At 49.8% G+C, this 14,314-nt stretch overlaps 1 protein-coding gene across 1 annotated transcript in view; it reads left to right on the top strand.

The window, feature by feature from the left end:
* Nucleotides 1–992, top strand: part of LOC142767079 (uncharacterized) — a 40,095-nt gene extending 39,103 nt beyond the window's left edge. The window contains exon 5 of the mRNA XM_075868302.1: nt 578–992. Within this exon, the coding sequence (XP_075724417.1) occupies nt 578–805 (228 nt within the window). The 3' untranslated portion in view covers nt 806–992. The remainder of the gene's footprint in view (nt 1–577) is intronic.
* The last annotated feature ends 13,322 nt before the right edge of the window (nt 993–14,314 follow it).

The raw sequence follows: 14,314 nt of genomic DNA, 5'->3' as shown, positions 1-14,314 counted from the left end.
TAGATAGACAGACTCAAATTTCCTGAAGTTCGCTAAGAATTGCTCCGCATTTACAACTCAGAGGCAAAATTAACTCCACTTTTCAAAAGAAGTACGTCATTTGAACGTGCGAGGTTTTTACTGCTTCCTATCAGCAATGAAGGTGGTCAGCAGATACGGCCATTGTTGAAACAAACCACCGGCCCAAATACGCAACCATGACAGACCTGAATAGAGTGCACTACTGGAGGTGAAGAACACATATTCGACTGAATACTTGCCAACCAGCGGGCAATGACAATATTTTTGTTTCGCGAAACACACAAATAATTTCATATTGCTGTCAATTTTCAATTCTGATTAATTTTAAAATTTTTCAATGATCATGGTGCAACAGGGAAAAATTGTGCGAAAGCTCATCCTTTATCGTGAATATCCTAACACTATAAGTATACTAGATTTAACTAATCAGTTTCTCTTTTTGATTGTATAATTTGGTGTGGAGGGTTATCAATTGATTGAGTAGCTGCTCTCAAACTGTCCAAAGGCATGGCTTAGGGACGTCTATTGCTGAATACTATCTCGTTATGCCATTTAGGAGGAGAATCCCCATCATTCAACGGACGTTGTGCGTATACGTGCTCTGCTGCGCCATGGGGGCATCTACCTCGACGCGGACGTGTTCGTGGTGCAGCCCCTTCGTCGATTTTTACACTACGAGGCGACCGTGACGTGGCCTCATGGCTACACTTTTGGCAACATGATCATGATCTCGCACAAGAACTCCCGCATCCTTCGCCTCTTCATGGACACGTACCGCGAGTAAGAGGGGCTATACTCTAGTGCTTGTCAAGTTATTAATTCGATGGCTGTACAGTGCACAACGGGAAATCTTGAGAACTAAGAGAAAAAAAGTTTTAACGAAGCTCTTTAGTATAACTACTTTCAATAATACTCAGCAAATACATCTGCGTCATCTGAGATGTACATAAAGCGTCCTATTGGTTAACGTCTTCAGTTGCTTCGATGACATATCGTGTCGACTGTCTGGCGTCCCTTTTTTCTGTAAATTATTTTTAAGTGTATTATAAATTCCAACGCACCCTGCAACACAGTTTCTCTGGCTTTTGATTAGAGCAGAGGTTCTCAAACGCGCTGGTGTGAGGAAACTTCGCTGAGAACAACTAAATTGCAAAGACCCCCCCCCCCCCCCCTGGAGCTTTTCTCATTTTACACGTGGAGCATGTTATACTAGGGGCTAGTCATGCGCCGTCGCTATCCGCAGCCTCCCCTCTTCCTCCGCCAGCCATCTGTGCATCCCTGCCTCCTCTCAACACAGAGCGCGCTTCGCTCGCTTCTCCCCTCCACGCGCCGCGCGACCTCTAGTTTTACTTGCGCCAGCTGTATGCTAACACGCGCATGCGTAGGCCTGGACCAACACTCGCTCTAAATAACCGAGTGTCACGGCGCACCGCCTTTCATCGGCTGGTTTGTGCGGTCGCTCCACGTCCGATGTCGCTGGTGAAAATGTATGCTAACGAATCCGCAAACACACTTACTGACGTCCCTTCCAATAGCGTCAGCCAATGTGTTGGCGAAACCGCAACCGATTCCGAAGATACTTCGGCCGCCGACAAGGCCGCGCTGAGAAGAGCTCGCGATGCGGAATGCAAACGTTGGCGTCGAGCGGAAGATCCGCAGCGCCGAGAACGTGAAGCAGCTGCGAGACGTCAGCGTCGAGCGGAGGATCCCCAACGCGAAGCAGCTGCGATACCTCAACGTCGAGCGGAAGATTCCCAGCTTCGCGAACGCGAAGCCGCTGCGAGGCGTAAGCATCGGCAAGAGAATCCGGACGGTGAAGCCACGTGCAAGCGTCGACGCTGCGAGGCCGATCTTGATGCCGCCCGCGAGCGCTCCGCGATAGCGGCGTGGCGAGCCAAGCAGTACGCTACGCCCAACTCTCGCTTCAAGTGCGAGTTCTTCGACTGGAGCTTCGACCACAGCTGCAAGGTGTGTGATCGACTTTGGTTTGACAACAACTTGACGTGGATCGGCAACATTCAGGATGAACTGCATCGTTTCAAAGTGTTGTCGGTTCTTTGCGATGCGTTTGGAAGCGACGCCGACGAATTTGCCGACTGCGTCACGTGTGCCACGTGCAAGGAGTCGTGAATTGCCGGTAGAATTCCATCGCTCAGCACCGCAGTTCAACATATATGCTCCGCATGCTAACTAGCGTGCTCACTCGAGAAACTGCGGTCATTTTTTATTTTTTCATATTTAAGTTCAGGATCCATACTGCAAAAATCTTCCGGAGTAAGCTGTCTGTTTGGCTTTCTTGCTCATAATAAACGACGCACAATTGCGTCTAGGGTGCTAAGTGCAGAGCGCAGCGCATGCGTTACCAACGGTGGTGATGCACAAACGAGTGTATAGTATAGGCGCAGAGCCAATTGGCGTAGTAGCACTTATTCTCATATTGTCGAAATTTTGACAGTGGTAATACATTACCCGCAAAATTCAAGGCACCAGGCGTCACCTTTTCCGAGTGTGGCTTGCTACAAACTGCTGGCGGAGTTGACTCGCACGTTTCTGTTACGCACTGGGATCTCTTTATGATGTAGAAGGACTGAAAGCTGGGCCAGTTGGTGACAGTACTCGCTTGTGTTCGCGTAGTCGAGTGCTGCGGTAAAATATGGTGACGGGGTTGTGGAGTCTCGGTGCGGGTTTGTGCGAAGAAGAGGACCACAACGTGTTGGTGTTCAAAAAGTCATGATTTCAGCGCAAGGGCGAAGCAATGAATGTGATAGCAAGAACTTGGGGAATGTCACGAGGAGAAGGACAGCGGACAGAAACGTGGAGAGTGCTGCTCACGCAAAAATGACACACGAAAACAACATACACAGGATGAGAGCGAACTAACAACGTTTAGCGCTTGACACTCAACGCACTGTTCAAACAACAACAAGGCATGAAACGTAACCAAAGGTACAGATATGAGTGCAAACTAAAATGTGCCGCAGTTGTTACTTCGCTGTGTTAGAAAAGTTCACTCTTCTCGCAAACGGTGCCTGTCCATATAGCGAAGTGACCCTTGTGCGCCAGGCAACTAAACACAATCGTTCCGGTCAAAGTTGAAGGTGTGCGATTCGCACACAGAAGGATAAGCGCACGGGCACAAGCATCTAATGCACCTCCCCTCCCTTCTTTGCGGGCGAAGTACACGTGGGAGATAAGTGCGTGTCTGCGCATCTTGACGAGCTGGGCTCCCAGCGTGGGTGGCTTAATTGCGATAGCAATTTCATTGACACTACCGGCTGGATTCTTCCGCCGGCGTTGACGTCACCGTCACTCATCGTATATGTTTACGTATTCATATATGTGTGAACGCAAGAAAGAAAAATAGCTCAGAAAAAAGGCTTTGGCGCACAGAATCCAAGTGGCACCTCTGTTTCTAGACACGGACGCGTTCAGACGGAGCCACTAAGTAACAACTTCCCCAACGTTAAAACAGCAACCTATATAAATCTACCACTTACTGCTGGTGACGGGCATCTCGGGGGGATACACTATCGTGTATTAAGCATTACGAGTGATATGGCTGCGGCATTGATTTCCGGTTTCATTTCTGTTCTTTCATTCCCATTTACTCATTATATAAACCATGTACATAGTCAATAAAAGGAGGTTCTGTTTTCAACATCGTCGTGGCTAGACCCTGACTTCATTTCTTTAGACCCTGCATTGGCGACGAGGATGTCGTGAACGTTCCCCAAGCAGCTGCGCCCGTTAGTGCCTGGCAAACATGAGCTTCCCCGGCCTCGGCTCACCACTGTTCTTTTTCGAGACACCTGGCCGGCCGCCACTACCATGACAGTAGTGGATCAGATGTTCAACGTGTACTTGGTCGCTTCCGAACCCGCCGAGTTGTCGTGAGGACGACGCAAGGTGATTTTTTTACATTGTTTGGGGGTGGAGGGCCAGCGTATTTATCAAACCTTACCTGCAGGGTCGACGGCCGCAGCACCGGCACTGCCAAGCACTGAAGCAATCGCTGTTTAGGACAGGTACAAGTATGCCGCAGCCACTTCCGACAAGTATGACACTGCACTGGTGGCATTACCACATTACATGTCGACGTCCTGCAATGTTGTCGTCGAGCTGCATTGTTTTCACCACCGTCGACAACAATCAGGCGAGTCAGTTCATGAATTTGTTACCATTCTACACGAGTTTGCGACACACCGTTCGTTTCTCAGGGTGATGCTCTGCGGCATCAATTTGTCGCCGGCATAGCTACCAACCGCGTAATGGAACGGTTATTGCTTCATAGTCCTTTACTCTCGTTTAAGAGGTCGTTGCAAATTGCACTTCAATATGAGCATGTAGCTAAAAAGCTACAAGATTTTGTTTTTTTCGGTTGACCAAGTTGCAGTGCAACATCGTCGAAAGAAATTGTCACGCTCAGCGCAGAAGAGCGATTTACAGCTAGCAGCCCACTAATCAAAATGGGTTAACGAAGAGCGGAAGCGGCTTGCGTGTGCTCCCACGGCACTGCCCCCCGGGCCCCGCCGCGGTGGTCTAGTCATTAAGGTACTCGGCTGCTTACCCGCAGGTCCCGCCGTCGAATCCCGGTTGCGGCGGCTGCATTTCCAATGGGAAGGACATGTTATATGTTCGTGTGCTCAGATTTGGCTGTACGTTAAAGAACCCCAGGGGGTGTAAATTTTCGGAGCCCTCCACTATGGCGTCTCTTATAATCATACTGTGCTTTTGGGACGTTCAACCCCAGATACCATACAATCACCGCCTTCCGGAACGGAGCAGAGAACGCAGCAGCCGTTCACAATTGCCACATGGTTTCCAATGCGGCTCACAGGATCACATTGCTTCACAACGCATGGGAAAATGTGTTTGTTTTGCGGTCGAAAGGGCCAATTTTAAAACTCATGCAACCTCAAACGAGCTCGAAAGCAAGACAATAGTCAACGCGCGAGAACAGAACGACGACACAGAGACAAGAAGGACACGAAGGGCACTAGCGCTAACTTACAACTGAGTTTATTGCGCAGAGTGGGAAAATATATAGAGGAGACAGTAAATCATGTGACACAGATCATGTGGCACAAAAACAATACAGGAGTAAAGAAAAAACAAAAGCACAGAAAAAGGCAAAGAAAAGTCTATAAAGAAAGGAACAAGAAAGGCAAAAGTAATATATCTACTTATAAATATATATAAGCGCTTATAACAGAAGAAAAGAAGAGAAATGTACCAACGTGTAACTGTATCTTCTCACAAGGACACTTCTACAGGTCAGCAAAGGAATGGGGTATGGGGAATAAAAGATACAGGGAGGATAAAATTGGAGAAGAGAAAAAAAAAGAGGTAAGGGTTATTCGATCTGCTTCCCGCAACGGACTCACAAGTCCCACGTGCCATGCGCAGCTGACTAGGAAACCCTCCGAGAAGGCCGGTGAGGTATTGTCATCGAGAGGAGAACAACGGATTGAATTGGCACGTCGTAGAAAGTGCGTGAAGCACTCGCCGAAGTGCGTAATCTCTGTACAGGAAAAATTGGGGTCCGTAGCACTCACTAATAAGAGTCTAGTAGACCTCAATGGGGAGGCACTACTGTTCCTTCAGGCCACAGCGCTCAAATAGCGCAGAAGTTTTGAGGAAGGTGATGAGGGCAGCTTGCGCGAGCTTCACCAGGCATGCGTGCGCACGGGGAAAGAGAATCACATCAACAGTGGTGGTGGAGGCCCCAGTTTGCTGTGAGCACCGAAGAGTGATCTGCGCGCTTACGAATACTCCTCACACTCGAAGATAATCTGATGGAGTTGTGGCATACTTTTAAGGTAAGGTACAGCAAAACAAGGCCAGAAGAAGAAGAAAAGTATGCCACAGATTGTTTCGGGCTGCGGGAAATGACGGCAGTTTGGGTCTCCCCGTGCTGACTGTCTGTGTACCCGTTCCGCCGTGCCGTAGCAGCCGATGCGCAAGCGGAGGAGGAGGGCAGGCTCCTCTCTCAAAAATTCAGTTTTCGGGAGTGGGCGTGGTGACTGCCCTGCCGCCACTCGTGGGGCCGCGTGGCGAGCGGTGACGGAGCACCGTGTGCGAAGCCGCGCAACGTCGAGTGTGCTCGCCGCTGTAGTTACCCTTGTTCCGGGAGCATCCTTGGCGAGCTCGTCAGCCGCTTCGTTGCTGGATATTCCAACGTGCTCCGCTATCCATTGCAGCACAAGATAACACACGAGGTCTTGCAGCGCTTCGAACTTTCGCGTGATGCGCGTGGCAACTGGTGGTCTGCGGGAGTCCTGCGTGAGCAGTTAGAGATCGGCACGTGAGTTCAAGAGAACGGCAGCCGATGAAACTGTCAGTTGAAGGAGGGCATTGGCGGTGAGGTCATGCGCGGCGAGTTCGGCTATCGTCGACGATGCCTCGCAGGCGATGCGGCACTCATTGTGAAGCTCCAGCGAAGGCACCACACACGCAGCCACGGCACAACCATCGTTCAACACTGAACTGTCAGTAAAGACGAGGAGTCGCCCCGCGAAAAGTCCATCGAAAGTGGCGGCAGTTTTGTTCCGAAGCGCACACTCTGGCGTCATCTGCTTGCTTGCTACTCCCGGTACCTATGTCCGAATCTTCAGAGGGCGGTGCCGGCAGGGTGGGGTACTATAGTCATTCACATCCGGTAAGCTCGGGACGAGGGGGTTCAATGCCGCAGCGCATTGCCCATGCGTGAGTGTGAACGTGAGGAGAGCCTGATTACAAGCTGCTGTCCGTGGCGCGAGCGTTTAATATGCTGTATGCGATTTAGCACTTGCAGATCAGCCCGGTTACCAGAGTCACGTCTCCCGCCTCAGCGAGAGTTGGGCCGATTTGAGATGATCTCGGAGAGCTGAAAAACTGGCGAAACGCATTACGATGTGCTGCATCCAGTGTCTCCCAGTTGGAACGCGCCGCGAGAAGAAGGCCGTACAAAATTCGCGCCGCAGCCATTCCGTTGTAGATGCGGAGGGCTAGGAACGATGTGCATCCATTGCCGTGAGCAAGAAGCCCTCGAGCGGTGAAAGTGACCCTTCGCTCATTTCGAAGCTGGCCGCTGGCCGCTGGTGACCAATTGAGGCGTTGGTCCAGCTGCACTCCGAGGTAAGTCACTCGCCTCTTCCAAGGGACGGGTATTGTTTGGACAGTGAACCTCAGTGTGTAGCGCTGGGCGCCATAACTGGGGTGCAGCAGCATCGCTTCAGTCTTTGTCGGTGAAAGCGTCATCCCCCTGCCATGATGAACGCGTCAATAGAATCCAACACGGTTTGACCCCTGGTGCATATACACCGGCCACTGGGCACAGGTCCTGTCGCGAACACCGCAATGTCGTCCGCGTAGACCGCCGCGCGCATACCACATGGAAGGGCACGGGTAATGTAATCGTCGATGTCAGCCATGACGAAGTTGAACAAGAAGGGGCTCAGTACACTGCCCTGCGGAACACCGACACTGACGGGATGCAGCACACTAAGGACTCCACCGACGCGCGCACGCATGGTTCTGCCGCCAAGGAAGGCAGCGATGACGCGAAGAGGAGACCGGTCATTCCGTGATCGTGCACCGCGTTCAGGATGGTGGGGTGAGGCAGGGAGTCGAATGCCGCCTTTATGTTTAGCAGGATGAGGTAGCCGGCCTCTCCTTTGTGTTGTGCCTCCTCTAGCGTTGTGATGACGCCCTCAAGGGCGTCGTCAGTGGTACGCGAATGGCGGAAGCTGCACTGTGAAGGCTAGAAAACATCCAGTGCCTCAGGAATCCATTCAAGTCTCTTCAGTGCCATGGTCTCGAAGAGCTTGCCCGCTGAGGAGGTAAGGGAGACAGGGCGATAGGATGCTGGCTCCGAGGCGGGTTAGCCCCTCTTCATCAATTGGACGACGATGACTTTGCGCCACTTTTGCGACACTATAACCGTGCGCCACACGTCATTGTAGGCGGCGAAGAGCTCTGGGAGTTGGGACTGATCGATGTTGTGAAGCATCTGGTATGTCACGCCGCCATCGCTGGGTGCTGAGCGCCGTTTGCGTGACGACAAAGCCAGGCGCAACTCCCCGAGAGTGAAATCCTCAGTGCATAAAGCGGTTACTTGATTGCGCATGCCGACGATGAGAAAAAAGCGGCGTAGTTTTTACCACTCTCGGCGATGATACAGCGGGAGTTGGGGAACCTCGGGCAAGCTTTCGGGAGCACTGATGTGGAGGGTGTCAGCCAGTAGCTCGGCGAATTGCTGGTAAGTGACACAATGTGCAACAGCATTGGCGAGGGCTGGGAAACGTAATTCGACGGGGCAGAGGACGGCTCTGAATATTGTTCACGCACGCGCGGAGCGCCGTGGGTAGTCCAGCGTGACGCCTAGACTGCCCCAGGAGTGGTAGCGTCTTTGCCGTGTGTGACGGCGACACACGGCGTCAAGGCGATTATAAAGTGACCAGAGCCCCTTGCGGTCGCTTTTAGTGGCATGGCGCTGGAGCCTCTGGCGAGCCCCGCGTAGATTCAGAAGGTTTATGCCCGGAACTGGTGTTCCCACTGGCACTGTGCATTTGCGCGAGGCCACTTCGATGCAGCGGGTGACGTGCGAGAAGTAGGTGACATCGGAAGGTGAGAAGGCAGCCGAGAGTTGCCGAAAACGCAGGCCAGTCAGTGACAGTGTATATGCACGTGCCCACGCGGCGCCGATCAAGTGGCTCTAGGTGGAGGGGGTAATGATCTGAGCCCCACGTGTCTGCCTTACTCTTCCATTCGTACTGGCTTTTGTCACTGGTCCATGAATGTGCTCTTTACGCCACGACGGACGAAAGTCGGAGAGCCTATGTTTATACCAAGCAAGCCTGTTCCAGCAATGGTATCTAACAGGTCTGTTCCTCTGCAGCCTATGTGGTCACTCTCCCAAGCCTTACGGTGCGAGTTGAAGTCTCCAAAAATTACGCAGTCACCTTGTAGGTGTCGCACCAAACGGGTCACAAATGCCGTGTCCCACCTGTGTACAGGATGGACATAAACGCACGCCACTGTCGTGTCGCACTGCCCGAGACGCACTTTAACCGCCCCACATATAACCTCGCTGCACAAGGTGTCTGAAACATCAACAGTGCAATGTGTGAGTCCATTGCACACGTAGATGGAGGCGTAAGAGCGAGCGGGAGGATATGTGGGGTCACAGCACACATCTAAGTCGCACTCGTGCACTTGACACCTCGTTCTACAATGGTAGTTCGTGTAAACATTAAGTCCACATTCGCTGCCGCGTACATAAGCATCCTGTAGTGCGACGATGTCTTACTCGTTGAGCCGCAAGTACTCAGCGAGCTCACTGTGACGACGAATACTTGCGCGCATCGAAACCTTCGAGGAACCTTAGTTTCTTCCCGGAAGGAGACACGGGGGACTTGCTAATGCTTGACATTTGTTCGTGTGCCATCTGCGCAGCCTCGACGATGAATCGGGTGCGCTCATCCCTGTGCTTGTACAGCGTCACTGTGTCCTTGAAAAGGGGCACACAGGTGCACTCAGTGCAGTGCTGAGATAGAAAGCAATATTTTCCGTGTCTGACATTGTGAGCGTGTTCTCTCAGTTGATCGTTCAGACACCTTCTGGTTGTTCCGACATAACAAGCATCGCAAGAAAGGGGGGTCCTATAGACAACTTCCCGCGAGCATGCCGCATACCTGTTTCTATGCTGAACCTTACATTCTGTTGATGACTGCATTTTCAGATGGTTTGTAGATTTCGAGATGCTGAATAATTTGAACGGTGCAGAGAACAGGACATGAACTCCCACTCGTTTTCCGATTTTCTTGAGTCTGTGTGATATCTGATGTTTGTATGAAACCACGGCTATCATTACTCGCTATGTATTCATGTTGCTCAGATCCTGTTGCTGCCTCAGCTCTGCCCTATTAGTCCGCATGATAGTCTCAGCAACGGAAACAATAAACGCCTCAAGAAAACCCAATGCCTTAAGCCGGAAAACTAGAGCATTGAATCCCGTATAGATGTTGTGAATGCACAGCCTCTTTAAGGCATTCTCTAGACAGGTTCGTGCTATGCCTCGCTTAACTAGCTTCCTGTGAGTGGAAGAAAAAGGAAGTGAAGGTTTCTGCGCACGTGGTTCATTACACTAACAAATGTGCTGTGCGCTAAAAAACAGTCTGCAATCCAAAAAGCGTAACTTGTCATTGTCGGGCATTTCATGTGTCAACACAAAAGGCTTCAAACAATCTTCAAACACACCTATTGTTTGAGCCGCAATTGAGTGGAACATAGAAAGGTTACAATTTAGAAGAACCAAGAAATCATCCACGTATCCGAATAATTTGACGACATGCGTGCCCTCTAACATTTTCTGCAGTTTATTGCCCATTCCTGCCAATATTATATCACTGAGTAGAGGTGCTATGCATGAGCCGATTGAAACACCTTTTTTTTGCAGATAAATTCCATCATTCCATTGAACGAAAGTAGCGTTAAGGTACAGCTAAACAAGGCCAGGAAAATATCGCGCACTGATGGAAGCTTTCAATTGGAAGTTTGATTCCCGAAGTCTTCTACGTTATCCTTTGTACATTCTAATACCTTATCATGAGGCAGTATACGTAGAATAGGTCCTTTATGTCAATTTAAAAGCCGAAAGCATTAGATTGATTTCACTGTTTTAAAATTTTTATCAGTGCCTGCGAGTTTTTCATCAGAAATGGGTCATCAATCTTTAGAAACTTTAGATGGGTCTGAACAAACAAGCCGACTTGCTTTTGCCACGTTCCACTTTCTGTCACAATTACTCGGAAGGGCGTGTAGACTTTATGAGTTCTGGCAAAAAGAAACCTACCTAGCCCATTTTTGTTGCTTTTGCTAATATGCTGTGCTAACTGTTTTAACTCTAGTTTACGACACATTTCCTTGGCTTGCGTTTTTACTCTATCTAGACGAATGTCGGTGCAACATATGAAAACAGAGCCAGTAGCTGTGCACGCCTTTTCAAGGTACAAGCAATTAGGAAGAACAATAAAACCACCCTCCTTATCTGATCGCACGACAGAAAGTTCATTGTCTCTCGGAAACTTGACTGTCTTCCGCAACGGAAGGCTGGTGCTCGTAGGCTTGCCCCGTAGGAGCACGTCGACGCATTCTGGGATGCATCTCTGTTTGAATTATCTGGTGAGGCGCAGCCAGCAACAGAGCGCACCATTGAAAGAAGATCGAGTGCGGACCTCTCTCGGTCGACGGCGAACTTTGGACCTAGGTCGAGGGTGTTGTGAACGTAATCTGAGAGGACAACATAACTGCAGGAGTGGACCAAACCTGATTGCCGGGACTTGGTTGGGCACTGGGCACAAAGGCTAGTTAGCTCTTGTGACCACAAGCTGTTTGCAGTGTGTTCGATTTGGTCACAGTACTCTCGCCATCTTCTTTTCTTCACTCCTGGTGTAAAATCTGTTTGTTGAAGCTAGACAAACAGGTCATCGTGGTACGTGCGCTCTTGTTGGTGCCATTCAGACTGAAGAATTTTGCACACCCGTATACCATGGCTGATAGAGGAGTCAGAACCTCAAAGCAAGGCTTTAACGTCGAGATGCAGGATCTTTGTGCGAATGCAGAAGGTAAAGGTGCGCGCACGGCAAATGGGGGCTGCGATGAGGTGTGTGGCAGCTTGGGCTAGTTGGTATGTCATGACGATAGATATAGCGCGAAAACAAAACGACGACACAGAGATAAGAAAGACACGATGGACACGAGCGCTCGTGTCCTTCGTGCCCTTCTTGTCTCTGTGTCGTCGTTTTGTTCTCGTGCTAAAACTATCGTCTGCGAGGAGGTTTATGAGGACTGATTGATGAAGAGAAACACACAAAAAAGAGCCGAAATAACTAGAAAAGTAACTTAGGAGTGTGGCAGCCTGGACTTGTTTGTATGACATGACGATAGTTATAGCGCGAGAAGAGAACGACGACACACAGACTAGAAAGACACGAAGGACACGAGTGCTTTCTTCCAACTAGGTTTATTGCGCAGAGCGCGAAAATATACAGAGGAGACAATAAACCATATTACAAAAACCATGTGGCACAAAGAACAATATATGAGTAAGGAAAAATAGCAAAGGCACAGAAAAAGTAAAAAAAGTCTATAAGAAAACGAAACAAAAAAGTAGATATAATAAAACGTGAGCCAGTGCCAAATGAGCTTCAAAGCCTTGACATCATCGTACGCATCGATGCTTCTGAGTGGGTGTCCGCCATTGTTGTTGTTCACAAGAAAGATGGCAGCATCATGATCTGTGCCAAATGACGTTGCTGCTCGCTCTTCATTTTTGGGCCTTGTTGAATACCCCTGGATTCTTGTTGCACGTTTGGTACAAGTGATCGAGCCTATGCGAGTCCTTCTTTGCAAAAATGAGGCATTCTTCCGGTCGGCTGAAGCAGACAGGTGCTTCAGAAGGGTAAAAATAATGCCTTATTTGAGTCCCTTTTCTCAATATTCAATCGAAAACTTCCAGTCATCATGTCGAAAGGTGCTTCTGACTATGGGCTGGGAGCATTTTTTCAGCAACAAGATGGCCAAGAGCTTCGTGCAGTCGCTTTCACATCGAGTGCACTGTGCCAACCAAAAAGAAAGTATTAAGTTGTGCAAAGAACAGCGATAGCATGTATTTATGCTTGTGAGCAATGGAACGCAGACCTATAGGGTTGCTATTTTAAAATTCAAACAAATAATCAGGCACTTGTGTCTTTTCTCTCATCATAGGGACCTCGAAGAGGCCCGCTTCGAATTGTGCGCTGGCGTGCAAGACTTGTGTGTTATGACTTCACTGTTGGATTCCGTAAGTGTCCATGAACACTGTTTCAGATGCACTTTCTCGCCTGCCAGCCCATACTTCACAAGCACAGTTCAAAAAGAAGAAAGAAATTGTGTCGCTAGTTGAGCCAGCCTGTGTGGCAAAGGAAAAGCTCAGGGAGCGTGTTCTCGATAATTGTTGCCTAGAAGCCGACACGTTCTTTGTGCTGAGTTCTTGGCTGCCACACAAAACCTTACCAAAAGATGTGACGCCGTTAAACTTTATCAGGGAGGAACTTTCTGTTATAGATTATCTTGTGTGCGTGCAGATCGCCTTTGGTTCCACCCTCCCTCACTGTGCAGATCATTTCCAGCGCAAACAAGAAGCATCTTGGTACCAAGCGCAATAAAGCGCGAATTCATGAGTGGTTCTGGCGGCTGCGAATGGATAAAGAAGTGGAAAAAGCAGTGAGAAAATTTTCACATCTGCCTGGAACCCGATAAATCTGCCAGGACTTCTCCAGCTCTATTGCAACCTGGTGAATGGCTTACAAGAACATGGCAAAAGCTCGCCTTACATATTGTTGATCCCTTGCAGCGTGCACCTCACAACAGCAGGTTTGCCATAACGCTTGTGGATTACCGCTTCAAGTGGCCAGAGGTTTGTCTTTGTCGTGAGGTATCCAGAAGCACAGTGAAACATTTGACAAGTTTTTTTTGCTCGCGAAGGGTATCCTGATGAAATCGTTTGCGACTATTGATCTGAGTTCATTTCACATGCATTTATATATTGAAACGCTCTAGCGAAGATTCGACGAAGAGGAGAAAGAGACTCGACTGGCTCGCGAGCGACGCTGTTGATCCTTCGCTGAGCTACACCTCTGCATTACCCATCTTGTAAATAAACGCGTTCCATCGTCACAATTGTGGTGGGAGGTGCTGGGTAAGCTAGCTACTACCAAGTGATACCGGAGAGGCACCGTCCCCTAACGACGGAACCGCTACACGAGCTTCGCCGCAGCCGTCGACTAGCGGGCTTGGCACCATTACCTCAAGAAATGCGGCTCGTTGCTGGTTGTCTCCATCCGAGCTCAAGGACGTCGCCCTACCACTACAGGGAGCCGCGAACCTTCACAGGGGAACCCGGCGATGACGTGGACGAATGGCTAAGCCACTATCAGCGGGTGAGCTGTTCGAACGGTTGGAATGCGGCTAGCCAGCTGTCTCACGTGGGGCTCTTCCTCAATTTCACGGCGCTGGTATGGTTTGAGAACCATGAAGACACATTGACAACCTGGGACCAGTTTGTGGAGGAAATTAAGAAATGCTTTGGAGACCCAGCAACGAAGAAGAAACGTGCCGAGCAGACGTTGTCGCAGAGGGCTCAAGTCACCGGTGAGACATGCAGAACCTACACTGAAGAGATTCTGAAGTTGTGCAAGTCGGTGGATGCCCACATCATGGAAGAAGACAAAGTGGGTCATATACTCAAGGGCATCGCCAATGACGTCTACCA

Source organism: Rhipicephalus microplus, chromosome 7 (assembly GCF_043290135.1).
Source record: "Rhipicephalus microplus isolate Deutch F79 chromosome 7, USDA_Rmic, whole genome shotgun sequence".
Classification (NCBI taxonomy): domain Eukaryota; kingdom Metazoa; phylum Arthropoda; class Arachnida; order Ixodida; family Ixodidae; genus Rhipicephalus; species Rhipicephalus microplus.
Note: the sequence above shows the minus strand (reverse complement) of the source record. Positions and strands in the feature narration are given on the sequence as shown.